General features: G+C 31.6%; 1 protein-coding gene across 1 annotated transcript in view; it reads left to right on the top strand.

Annotated features, from left to right (window-relative positions):
* The window catches only part of UST (uronyl 2-sulfotransferase), a 387,714-nt gene that overhangs the window by 260,587 nt on the left and 112,359 nt on the right, over nt 1-14,768 (top strand). Inside the window, exon 5 of the mRNA XM_051997919.1 lies at nt 11,212-11,365. Coding sequence (XP_051853879.1) covers nt 11,212-11,365 — 154 coding nt within the window. The remainder of the gene's footprint in view (nt 1-11,211; nt 11,366-14,768) is intronic.

The following is a 14,768-nucleotide window of genomic DNA, read 5'->3' on the forward strand; positions in this document are numbered from 1 at the left end:
AATAGGATCTGGCTCATTGATTCCTTGGCCATACTTCACTTTACTTTAGTCTCCAAAGATTTTTGAGATGAGTCTGCAATTAACTTAGTAATCACTATTCATATGAAGTCTACAAATGCAATATTTTAGCATATTTGCTTTACTATTTCCATTCACATTAAGTGTAGGTGCTCTGAATTCTGATTTACCTAAATTTGTAGATATAGTTGTATGCCATGAAATTTGAAGCATAATTTAATTAAATGAATAATACATATCTCTGTTCTTGGTGTCTCATAGAATTGATTTCAAGTTTATTGTTAATCATATGCATATGGGTTGTCATTGTTGTTCAGTCATTTCAATTGTGACCTACTCTTTATGATCCCATTTGGCATATTCTAGATAAAGATATTAGGGTAATTAGCCAATTCCTTCTCCATCTCATTTTACAGATGAGAAAACTGAGGCAAACAGATCTAAGTGACTTGCCCAGAATCACATAACTAGCAAATGTCTGAGACCCAATTTAAAGGCAGATCTTCCCATCTCCAGGCCCAGTGCTCAATCCATTGCACCTCCTAACTGCCCCATACATGTGGACTTCAGCAAAATCCTCGGTGAGATAAATTGTCAAGAGAGTTATCTATATGGAGTGATTGGAATAGTGCCTTTAAAGACCAAAATATCTCCCATACTAAATTGTCATGTTTCAGTGCTATATGAATCTGTGATCTTGTCAATGGAGGCATTTCCTCTCTTGGTACAGCTTGTAATTCCCTGTTTCCAGTTTTTCCTTTCTCCAATCCTCTTCTATTCTCTGTGTGTAGAAGAAGAAAAAAAAAAAACAATCTCTGTAAGGCACACTTTATTTTCAAAAATCATCAGTGGCAGATTTCCAGTGCCAAGATGGCAGAGTGAGGCAGGGACCCTCAGACACCCTCCTAACTTCCCCTCCAAACAACTAGAAAACCACCTCAGAATTAATCTAGGAACAGGGAAGCAGTTTACCAGCATAGCGGTCTCACTGGGGAGGAAGGGAAGTCAGGGTCAAGACCAAAAGCTGCAGCTAGTCTTACAGCAGAAGGCCTGCCCAAAGCTTCAAGTTTAGGGCTATGCCTAATGGTACTCCTTCCTCCTTTAATCTAGCAACCCTCAGGCATGTGAGCAATCTATGTAGCACAGCAAGACTTCATCTCAGCTACCCTACTCACCAACTGGGCCTTAACCCGTTGCTAATCATTAGTAAAGCCTCCCCTCTCTCCTGGGGCTAGTTACTAATGAGACTCCACTTTTGGGACCTACCATCAAAGAGGCACTGTTTCCATAGTAACCTAGTAGTAAGGCTCCACCCCTGGAGCAGGCTAGCAGCTAAACCCCACACCCACAGGGAAGGCCACCGGGGAGGCTCCATCCCCAATACAAACCAGAAGAAAAGCCTATGCCCCAAAGAAAGCAAGCAGGTAAGCTCTAAAGCCCAGTGAAAGCTAGTAGTAAAACCCAGAGTTATATAATAATAATAAACTAGAAACAGTCCAATACCAGAGTCCAATTCTTACATAAAAACACCAAATCACCAAAAAAGGCAGAAAAATTAGAGAAAAAAAAAAAAGAGCTTGACTATAGAATAGTGGAAGAGAGGATCATGTCATAAATTTAGAAGAGAAGGATGTCAAAATGACTAGATGTGATGTCTCGAAGAAAACCATAATTTGATCTCAGGCCTAAAAAAATAATTCCCGGAAGAACTTAAAAAGGATTTTAAAAAGCAAATTAGAGAAATAAAAGAAAAAATGGGAAAAGAAATGAGAATAATAGGAGAGATTCATGAAAAAAATTATCGATAACATGAGAAAAGATTTACAAAAATTTTAGATAACTCTAAAAAAATACAATTGGCCAAATGAAAAAGGAAATACAAAAGCTCATAGAAGAAAATGATTCCTTAAAAGTTAGAATTGAAAAAGTGAAAACTAATGATGCCATGAGATATCAAGGTACATTAAAACAAAATTAAAATTTTAAAATGTGGAAGTTTTCACTAGAAAAATAACTGACATAGAAAATAGATCTAGGAGAGATAATATAAGGACTACCTGAAGGCCACGATCAAAAAAGAAAAAAAAATCTGGACATCTTTCAAGAAATTAGCAAAGAAAACTGCCCTGATATCTTAGAATCAGAAGGCAAAATAGAAATTGAAAGAATCTACCAACCCCCAAATGAGAACTCCCAAGAATATCAAAACCAATTTCCAGATTTCACAGATCAAGGAGAAAGTATTGAAAGCAACGAAATAATTCAAATATTGTAGAGCTACAGTCAAGATTGCACAGGATTTGAAAGCTTCCTCATTAAAGAACCAAAGGATTTCAAATATATACCAGAAGGCAAAGGGATTAGGGTTATACCAAGAATCAACTACCCAGAAAAATTGAATATAATATTTCCAGGGGGAGAAATGGATATTAAATGACATACAGGACTTTTAAGTATTTCTAATTAAAAGAATGGAGTTGAATTTTTAAAAAATTGATTTCCAAATTCAAGACTCAAAGGAAAAATACAAAAATAAAAATGAAACAAAAAATAAAAAACAAAAAAAAATACAATAAGGTTAAATTATTTACATTTCTATATGGCAAGATGATATTTGTAATTCAACAATTTTATTATTATAAGAACAATTAGAAGGAGTATTTGTGGACAGAGGATATGAGTAAAAGGTGAGTTTGATGAAATAATACCCCCTCCACTCCTGCCAAAAATAAATAAATAAAGGAGCAAGAAAGAAAATTCCAATGGAAAGAAGGAAAAAATTGGATGGATTAAATTATATTACATAAAAGAGGACTGAAAGATCTATTGTAGTAAAGGGGAAGGTTGGAAATGAGGGGGATAGCAGGCAAAGCTTAAACTTACTCATCAAAATTGGCTCAAAGGGAGAATAACATATATACTCAGTTCGCTATAGAAATCTATCTTGCTCTAAATTTAAGTAAAAAGATATGGGGATAATAGAAGGGGGAGAAAGGACTAATAAAAGGAAGGATATACTGGGGAAAGTGATGATCAGAAGTTAAATATTTGTGAGGAGAGAAAAAGTAAGTAGTAAGAGAGAAGGGAGGTAAATATGAAAATAGCATGAAGGAAAATACATAGTTATCATAATTACAAATATGAATGGATTAAATTCAACCATAGAATGGAAGCAGATAGCAAAATGGATTAAAAACCAGAATCCTACAATATGTTGTTTACAAGAAATACATTTAAAGACTAGAGATACACAAATGATAAAAGTAAGGGGCTGGAGCAGAATCTATTATGCTTCAGCTCAAGTAAAGAAAGCAGTAGTAGCAATCATGATCTCAGGCAAAGCAAAAGCAAAAAATAGATCTAATTAAAAGAAATAAAGAAAGAAACTATTACTTGCTTAAAGGAACCATAGGCAGCAAAATCATATCAATACTAAATATGTATGTACCAAATGGTATAGCATCTAAATTTTTGAAGAAGTTAAATGAGATACAGGAGGAAATATAAAACAAAACTATAATAGTAAGGGACTTCAACTTTCCCCTCCCAGAACTAGATAAATCTAACCAAAAAATAATAATAAAGAAGTTAAGGAGATTAATAAAATTTCTAAAACTTTAGCCATTTAGATTTTTGGAGAAAATGGAATAAAAATTTAAAAAAAAATTTTTCTCAGCACTTCATGGCATCTTCACAAAAATTGATCATATATTAGGACATTAAAAACAACTCATAACCAAATGCAGAAAAGCAGAAACAGTAATTGCATTCTTTTTAGATTATAATGCAAAAAAAATTACATTGAGTAATGGACAATGGAAGAGATATTAATTAATTAATTGGACATTAAATAATATAATCCTAAAAAATCAATGAGTCAAACTGCAAATTGTAGAAACAGTTGATAATTTCACTAAAGAAAATGACAACAAAGACAAAATACAAAAATTTTGGCGATACATGCAAAATAGTATTTAGAGGACATTTCATATCTCTAATTGTTTGCATCAGTAAAATATAGAAGAAGCAGATCAATGAAATAAGCATGCAACTAAAAAAAAATTTAGAAAAAGAACAAATGTAGAATATCCATTTAAACATGAGAAATCCTGAAAGGCAAAGGAGAGATTAATAAAATTGAAAGTAAGAATGCCATTTAACTAATAAATAAAACTTATTAGTCCTAATAAAGAATTTTTTAAAAAAAAACTAAAAAAAAAGCCCTAATAAAACTAGGACTTCTAGAATTTTATGGGAAAATAACGCCAATAAAATATATAAATCATTAGTTAATTTGAGCAAAAAAAGAAAGAAAGCCAAAGTACTAGTATCTAAAATCAAAGGGTAAACTCACCACCAATGAAGAGGAAATTGAGATAATTATTAGAAGCTATTTTGACCAGTTATATGCCAATAAATTTATCAATCTAAATGAAATTGATGAATATCTACAAAATATAAATTAACCAGATTCACAGAAGAAGAAATAAAATGCTTAAAAAACTGAATCTCAGAAAAAGAAATCAAACAAGTCATTAATGAAAAGAAAAATCCTCAGGATAAGATGAATCTGCAAATTAATTGTACCAAATATTTAAAGAATAATTAATCCCAATATTAAATAGACTATTTGGGGAAATGTTTGAAGGACTCCTACAAAATTCATTTTATAGCACAAACCTGAAATTTGTGCTGATATTCAAACCAAGAAGAGCCAAAACAGAAAGAAAATTATAGTCTAATCTCCCTAATAAATACTGATTCCAAAATTTTAAATAAAATACTAGAAAAGAGATTACAGCAGTATATTATAAGGATTATATACTATGACTAGGTGGAATTTATACCAGGAATGCAGGGCTGGTTCAATATTAGGAAAACCATCAGCATAATGGACCATATGAATAACAAAACCAACATAAAACTTATGATTATCTCAATAGATGCTAAAAAAAAAAAAAGCCTTTAAAAAATGCTAAAAAGCATAGGAATAAATGGAGCTTGCCTTAAAATGATAAGTAATATTTATCTAAAATCATCAACAAGCATTCTCTATAATGAAAATAAGCTAGAATCCTTCCTAATACAACTGGGGTAAATTAAGGATGCTGATTATCACCTCTGTTATTTGATATTGTACTAGAAATATTATCTCTATCAAAAAGAAGAAAAAACAATTAAAGGCATTAGAATTAGCAATGAGGAAACAAAACTACCATTTTTTGCATATGATAGATGATGTTACTACAGAATCAATTAAAACAACTTGAAATTATTAACAACTTAAGCAAAGTTGCAGGACAAAATGAACCCACATAAATAATCAGCATTTCTGTATATTACCAACAAACCTCAACAGCAAAAGATAGAAAGAAAAATCACATTTAGAATATTTGTAAACAGTATAAAATACTTGGGAGTCCATCTGCTGAGACAAACCCAGGGACTGTAATCTTTGAGGTCTTTAGTTTATGATAAGTAGGATCAGTGCTATAGAGATTATAAAGGATAAGAAGTAATATTTAATAAGCCCTTTTTGGGCGGAAGCAGTAGTTGATGCTATGGTACCATGGAAATCAGCTTGACTTTTAAAATAATGTCAGATCTAAACAATGGAAAAATATTCACTGCTCATAGGTATATAGAGACAATAAAACAAAAATCTATTTATTCAGTGCCAACCCAATCAAACTATTAATAATTATTTGATAGAGCCAGAAAAAATAATGAAAATATATTCATCTGTAAAAACAAAAGATGAAGAATATCAAGGGAATCAATTAAAAAAAAAAAAAAGGTGAAAGGTGGTCTAGGCAAACCAGATCTCAAACTTATTTATAAAATGGTAATTATCAGAACAATCTGGTACTGGCTAAGAAATAGAGTGGTAAATCAATGGAATAGATTAAGTACAAATTACATTCAAGTAAATACCATCATAATAATCCAATATATAATAAACTCAAATATCCAAGCTTTTGGAATAAAAAATAATTATTTGACAAATACTGCTGGGAAAATTATAAAACAATGTCGCACAAACTAGGTATAGAGCAAAACTTCATACCATATACCAAATTAAGATTAAAATAGGTTTATTATTTACATATAAAGAGTGATACCATAAGGAAATTAAGAGAGCAGTAGAAATGTCAGATTTATAGATTAGGGAAGAATTTAGGACCAAAGAAGATATAGAGAGCATTACAAAATATAAAATAGATAAATTTGTTTATATAAAATTTTAAAAAATTGTACAAACCAAACCAAAACAACCAAAAATATAAGGAAAACAGAAAACTGAGGAGGGGAAGGAGAATTTGCAACAATTATCTCTGATAAAAATTGTATTTTTCAAATATGTGGAGAATTAAGTCAAATTTATAAAATCATGAGTCATTCCTCATTTGATAAATGGTCAAATGATATGAAAGGCAATTTTCAGACAAAGAAATCAAAACTATCTTTAGTCATATAGAAAAGTGCTTTAAGTCACTATCAATCAGAGAAATGCAAATTAAAACAACTCTTAAGATATCACCTCATACCTAGCAGAGTGGCTAATAAGACAAAAAAGTAAAAGAGGATATGTGGGAAAACTGGGATACTAATGAACTGTTGGTGGAGTTGTGAACCAATCCAACCATTCTGGAGAGCAATTTGAAACTATGCCCAAAGAAATATAAAACTATGCATATTCTCTTATCTATCAATACTACTAGTAGTTCTATATCCCAAAGGCATCCAAAGCGGGGGAGAACCTATTTGTACAAAAATATTTATAGCAGCTCTTTTTATGGCTTTTTGTGGCTAAGAACTGGAAATCAAAGACATGACCAGTTGGGGAATGGCTAAGTAAGCTGTGGTATATGATTGTAATGGAATGTTATTGTGCTATAAGAAAAGACAAGCAAGATGACAAGCAGGTTTCAAAAAACCTGGAAAGACTTGTATACATAGTGAAGTGAACAGAGCCAGGAAAGGTTGTACACAGTAATAGCAATATTATTTTACAAAGAATTGTGAATGACTTAGCTATTCTCAGCAATGTAATGATCCAAGACAGTTCCAAAGGACTAATGATGAAGTATACTGTCTGCCTGCAGAGGAAGAACTGATAGTGACAATATAGACCAAAACATGCTACTTTTTTTCTTTTTCTTTCTTTTATTCAAGTCTTCTTGTACAAAATGACTAATGTGGAAATGTTTCATACAATTGTATGTGTATAACCTATATCTGATTACTTACCATCTGTTGGGTGGAGGGAGCCAAAAGAGAGAGACAGAATTTAGAATCAAAACTTTAAATAAAAATGCTAAAAAAAAATTAAAAAAGAAATCAATGGCATCCCATTGCTTCTGGGATAGAATACGAATTTAGCACCTGGAATTTAAAACTCTCCATATTCTGAACACTATGTATTCTTCCAGCCTTGTTTCACTTTACTTCCTTTCACAGATACTATGTCTCAACCAAACTGGGCTACCAATTCTTCCCCAAACATAATTTTCCATCTCCTGCTCTGCTTAGTCACACAAATATAGAATGTTCTTGCTCATCTCTCTTGTCAGAATTCTTTTTCTTCAAGACTTAGATAAGCTGCCTCCTTTGTGATACTTGTCTAATTTTCCCATTTTTTACTACTCTCTCCTTAAAATAATCTCATATTGTATTTACTTGCCAGTCTCTTATACATGGTAGTCTCTTAACAGATGTTTGTTGAGTTAAATCCAATAAATGTCTTTTCATCCTGTGTAATTCTTGCCAATACTTTCCCATAGATATCCCATGGAGAATGGACCCAATATGTAATATGGCTTCTTTTAAATATTTTTTCACATTTAAAAAATACTAGCAAAATATTCAGACTGGATTCTATTATAACCTGATCTCATTACATGTTGGTATACTTTCTTTTCAGATCATATTTTTCCTAGATGATATCCCATATGCCATTTATTGGTCATAGATTATCAGTGAAAATAGGTTACAGCTTGAGTCCACTATAAATCTTTCTATTACATTTGGTTCATGCATCATTTTGATTAGGTTTGGTGTGTTTTAACATTTACAACTATACATCTCCCCCTCACCCTCTGCCTACACACACACACACACACACACACACACACACACACACACACACACATATGCTAAAATGAGCCAGCTTTGTGCTAGAACAACTTGAAATTATCCAAAGCACTTCACACTTTCCCAAATGCCATCTAGTCTGTTTTCCTTCTTTTCATTTCTGGGCTCAAATAATTATCCATCTGTGATACCTGCTCTAGGAATACATACTAACTGGATAAGTCAGACTTCCTAATGTATTTCAGTTAGGATAAATAGGCATCTAGTTTTCCTGTAAGGAAAACGCTTTTTTAGTAATTATGGATCCTCTGAAAAGGTCTTATGCTACCCTGGGATTTGCAGTAAAACATCATTCACGAAAAAAGAATCTCCAAAGTACCTCACCATTTTTATAGACTTTCTTTTCCATTTGGGTCCCACACAGTATATTTTTCAAGACACTGGAGAAAATCTTGGGCAAAAAATACTCCTCTTCTTCTTTTGAGTCTTACTTCATGTTGAGAATAAAATTGTGTATTAATCAACATAACAGATCAAATTCACTTTATAGAAGTCTCCTTATGAGAAGAGAGTCTGAAAAATTACAATTTGTTTCAATGAGTCAAACTTTTTTTTCAATCAACAAACAGTAAAGACAGCCAGATTTTCCACTCTCTGCACTAATTAATCAATTTTGTGAAGATAAGGAAATCATTTTTAAGAGACTTCCTGTTCATTCAGCATATTTTCCATAAGTATGCACATATATTATTCTTATGAGGATTGAATTTGTCCTTAATAATAAACTTTCATCAATAATAGACACTTAAGAAATACAAAATAAGTAGATCTAATAGTTTTTTGCATGGAGTGGGAAATTAGAAATTCATCATTTTTTATGATACCTTTGAAAAATAAGTGTGAGTGACTGACTTTTTCCCCCTTTTCTTTGTTGTGAACTTGATAAAGATCAATAAACAGAAATATTTTCATGTAGAAAAAAAGAGGAATGTATATGAAAAATGAATATTATAAATTTGTGTTTTTTAGGGATATGTTAAATTTGACACAGTAGTGCCAAAACTGCTTTACTCATCTGTGTCCCCTTCTGAACTTCTTTCTCTTCTCTATTTTTCATGAAGATTTCTGTGAAAATTAGAAAGTGGTCATAGGGAATCATAATTTTAAGGAATTTTTAGTATTTCATCTTCCCTGAAATACCTTTTATAACTATACCTTAATGCTTTCACAATTAGGTTGCCTTCAGATCTTTCTGATTCTATTTTCTAAGTGCCATTTGTACTCCTTTATGGTAACACTCTAGGTGCAGTAGAACTTCTCTCTGGTGACGAAAAAATAGACAGTTGTAGAAATGCAACAGTCATTTTGTCTGTTCATTTCCTCCTTCATCTCTGAATGTTCTGACTTGGTTTCATTTCATAACAAAAATTTTGTATACCTGTTTTTAACCTCCTTTTTTTTTTCCATTTTTAAGGCAATGCTGTTAGTAATTTTCCTCTGAGTTATTTGACAAATGACTTTGCATTTTAAATCAGAGTCGCTGTCATCTACCATCTCTCTATATGGAAAAGAAATATTGAGATTTTTCTGGTCTTCTCATTATGTCAATTGAATTTTATAAAAAATGAGAATAATAAAGGTCTTTTTTTTTTTTGCTTTCTCGAATTTCTCTTTTTTAATCACCATTTTAGTACATCAGATTAAGGCAACTGAGGTGTTTTACAGTTTCCTTTTGTCAATCCTTTCTTTTTATGTTTATTTTTATCTTTACTCAGACTTATTAGTGGTCTGATTATACATTCAGCTTACTCTTATTCAGTTCTCACATCAGCTTTATTGTGTCTGTTAAACAATAGTCTTAACACAAATTAATCTAAAAATCATTTTTGCCATGTTGTTCAGTTCTTGTAATGCTTAGCACCTTCTGATTTTCTTTTTGAAGAATACATTCATGATATATACGATAAAGCTTCTAAGAAGTTTTATTATTTCTTTCACTACCTTTCCTAGTCCTGCTTTCACATTGAAATCACTGAACATCAAAGTTCACATTAACTAGGTTTTTTTTTTTAAATCTCATCAAGTTCTTCAAACAACTTTTCTACTTCTTCATCCTGTATAGCTGATGTTGATGCATAAGCTATAATTATTTTCAGTGTCTTCCAACCTTCCCTTTTTTTACTTATCCAAAGAGAACTTGTAAACTATCTTTCTAGAAAGCTGCAACTTCCTTTTTGGTTTGGTTTAATTTATTGAAAGATTTTCAACATTGATCTAGTTCAGCTCTTGAAATAGAATATCATTTGTGTTAAGTAAATACCTCCTATTTGGAGGACCAATGTTAGAAATTCATCATTTTTTATAATACTTTTGAAAAATAAGACTATTGCTAGAGATGTAGCACGTCAAACTAAAATCCATTGAAGTATTAGTGATTAATCTGTGACAGTTTTCTCCTAAGGATAGATTAGAACATGCCTGGGGCTTAACGAATGTTACTTCCCTAAAAATAAAGAAGACAACAAAGGTCAAGCATTCTCAAGACAAATCTTAATTCATATTAATAAATGCTTTTCAAATAACTTCATAATCATTATTTCATTTGAACTTTATTATGGTACTGTCAAGCAGCCAAGATTAAGTTTCTTAATCTCTTTTTTTCTTCTGAAATACAATGAAATGAAATGAAATTCATTGTAGAAAAACGGGCTATATTTTTCATGCCCATAATTGTTTTTATTCCTTCACTGAAAGTGTAATTTCATTTTCCAGCCTTGGTGAATACATGACACACTCACTTTAGAAATAAAATAATATTTTGTTTTAAAGTTGACCAGACTCTCTGGATAGGCAAGGCACTTTAGGCTACCTCCCCTACCCAGTGATATGAATCTCATGATTTCTCTCTCTCTCTCTCTCTCTCTCTCTCTCTCTCTCTCTCTCTCTCTCTCTCTCTCTTATCAATGGGGCAGTAACAGGCTAGAAAATCTTATAGCAATAAGTCAAACTCTAAAAGACAAATACTTTCAAAAATGTATTTCATTTCTTTCATTAAAGTGACTGTAACTTCTTGTGAAATCCTTGTATTTTTTCTGTTAGATTTGGAGGAGACCAACCCGTGTACATCAACATTATTAGAGATCCTGTCAATCGATTTTTATCAAACTACTTTTTCCGTCGATTCGGTGACTGGAGAGGGGAACAGAACCACATGATCCGCACACCAAGCATGAGACAGGAAGAACGATACTTAGTAAGTGCTTTTACACAAAAAATTTTATAAACTCTCTTATTGAGAATAAAGACCATATTTTCTCTTTCTGTTATAACAAGTAACAATGTTGGAATAACAACAGCTTCAACTCACATTTATCTATCGATAACTCTGTGAGGCAGAAAGTTCAAGTCTTATCTTCCCCAATTTACAGATGAGCAAATGTTAGCTCATACTCTAGCAACTTGCCCAAATGACATAGTCAGAACTGTGCTAGTCTAGTACATATTCTAGTTTGTCAAACTGCTTCTCCATGTTAAAAGTACTTAGTAAGTGGTATATATTATTGACTGGTTTAAAATTTCTTGCAAACCTTATTTGTTCCGCTTGACTCAAAAAACAATTCACAACGTTCTTTTAAAAAGGTGTTTTGGTTTTACTTTTGCTTTCTTTTTTCCTTGGTTTGTCTTCAGGATAATTTTTAGTTTCAGAAGAGGACATAAATCAATGTAAGAATTTCTGGTACAGGATTTCTTCCTATGACTCAAGAGTCTAAGGATTTGCTTTGATGTAGATTTTACACAAAGCTATACCATACAGGTTGTATTTATTTCTATAATTTGTCTTTAATCTTTACAAAAACACATTAATCAAAAGAGAGAAAACTGGTTGGATATCTTAAAATTAGGTATTAATAGAAATGAAATGGCTGAAAGAAGGAAATAACAAACCCATCCGGTATCGTTGCCAAGAAATCCCCAAAATGGGATCATGGAGAGTTGTATACAACTAAAAAATGACTAAAAACAAAGAAATGAAATGGAAAGACATATTATCCTCCTAGAATTTATTGTTATAAACACAATGACACTGAAACTGTTAGTTTAGTTGATTAGAATATAATCCTACCAAGAGACCAATGTTACAGGTCAAAGATCAGTATTTCACTTCTGTGTATGGCCAGGAGTCATTAGATGATCCTTCCTGCTTGTTGGTTAAAAGGAAAATCAAATGAGAGATTATAGCTCTATTAATCCAAATCCACCATCATTGCTAGAAAAATGGATAAATCATGTGTCATATTGATTGTAAGTTAGTAAGATGGATCATCTTCTTATGGGAAAATATTATTTTAAATAAAGTATTTTCATTTACTATTTGTACCAGACTTAAAGTAATTTAAACAACAATTGAAATTGTTATAACACTTTATACTTTTCTTAATACTTTCATACACCATTCATTCTCACATCTTCCTGGGATAGAGAGGTGTAGTCTTTTGTCTATGAGTTGGACAAGATGGCCATTGAGAATTTGTCCATTTCTCAGATTTTGTGATTCAGTGATTCTGTAGTAAGATCAGAATTATGCGATATGAGAACTCCAAGGATTTTTAGAGGCATAGTTTTATAGACCAAGAAACTGGGACTTAGAAAGTTAAATGACTTGCCCAAAGACACAAACTAGTTAGTAAAGGAAGTAGCATGACAACCTTATATCTATACAGTTTCAAGGTAGCAATCCTCCTACTAAATTATTCTCAACTTAAGCTAAAATGAAGTGAAATGTGTCTAAAAGAAAGAAGAGATTGAATTTTTCTTTTTTAAAAGGATGAGTATCTTAATAAGTTTCGCTAAATCTATAGTACATTCATAGTTGGATATTCAACTTTATTCTCTTCTGTTTTTATAGCAAATAATGAACAACATAACTTATCTTTGAAAAAGTCAGTTTTTTATACATTTGAGACTGTGAGTTAAATACACACACATACATATTTTTTAAAAACTTTCAATGCATTCCATTTTCATAAGGTTTTCCTTAATCAAAGCTTTTTGATAAATTTCTGATTTAAACCATGGTGTGATGTGAAATTTGAATAAGTCCCCAATACTAGATATATGAAAACTAAAGATCGGGTTATAAATTTTATAAATGATAATTTATTTAAATGTGAATAGAAACCAAAGATTAGAGAAAGATTGATTTAATTAGATTTTTTTCATACTGTGGCAAGCTTTTTTTTCATGTTATTTCATTTAACATGATCAATGGCATATTCACATAGACATAAAAATCATAAGTATGAGAAAAAATCTTACCTATGTGTTCAGAAACCAATAAAATTTTAGAAGTTTTATGCCAGAGAGGGTGTCCATCAATTGAGAAATGGCTGAATAAGTTCTGGTATATGGATGTAATGGAATACTATTGAGTTTTAAGAAAATGGAGAATCCCGAGAAGACATATATGTACTGATGAATTTTTCCCCTTAATAATGATGGTAGGAGAAAAAAAGATATTTGGTAATTTAAAAAACTAAATTAATTACATTTTTAAAAGGAAAAAAATGAAGATCCAATACTGTATGTTGAAAAGTGAGGGAATCACCTCTCTATGTAATGTGATTTGAAAGGCATAGGAAGATTCTTTTCCTATACAATTAATACCTAGTACAATTTCCTATACTAATAGCACCAAAGTTTTCATCATTAAAGAGTCATTCTTTTGAATTGAGCACTATTGCCTCCAGGTTCTTATTTTTTAAATGAAAATATTTTAATCCAAAATGGGAAAATAAAATCAGTCCCTTAAGTGATATGAATAGATTTACAGTTTCCTGGGAGAAAGAAAATCAGCTTGGGAACCATGGACACCTGGTTAGGGATAGATTTGGATAATGGAAAAGATACTAAAGGTTTTCTAAAGATAAACTTTACCTATTTCACAATTTTTTGGCCATGCTTGACTCTGTTGGCAACTCATTTTTATTATTCAAAGTGGGACTTGTTTATTTAAAAAGGAGACAGTGAAGTGCTCTTTTGGAAAATAGCTCTGAATTTTATTTTCTTCTCTCCAGAACTATTAAATGCTTGAAAATAAAATTGTCCTCTTTCAGCTCTTGTTCTCTCTTTGGCAAGCCTGGGTGGTCAGTTGCTTGACAGAAAAGAGGGTGGTTGTTTGCTTCTCAGTAGGATATAAGACAGCTGCCAGCAACATCCATTGTACACTAAGTCAGGCTTTCTTAGGGGAGAAATGTTCAACTTAAACCATGACACAGGGTATAACTGTAACTTCCTCAAGCTGGCTTCCTATGGGCTTAGTGAAACTGTGTCTTTAGAATCATACTTTGAATAACTATGTTACAACATATGGTACATATGGATGGATATGTTTGTATGACTTGTACTTCATAAACTAATTGAGTAGCTTAGACTAATGCCCAAGCTCCCTACACATTGATTTTAGCTAATCACCAAAATGAAATTTGTCTTGCTGCTGGTGCTAAGCCTAAAATGAAACTGTTTAGCATACAGCTGAGAGTGGAAGTCTTCTCCAACCCCTATCTTGATAAAGAAATATCTTGTTATTGTGAACCTGAAATTCAAAAGATAAATTACTTAAAGTCAAAGAATCATAGATTTTTATTGTTGGGTTTTTT

This window comes from Antechinus flavipes, chromosome 4 (genome assembly GCF_016432865.1).
Source record: "Antechinus flavipes isolate AdamAnt ecotype Samford, QLD, Australia chromosome 4, AdamAnt_v2, whole genome shotgun sequence".
In the NCBI taxonomy this organism is placed as follows: Eukaryota; Metazoa; Chordata; class Mammalia; order Dasyuromorphia; family Dasyuridae; genus Antechinus; species Antechinus flavipes.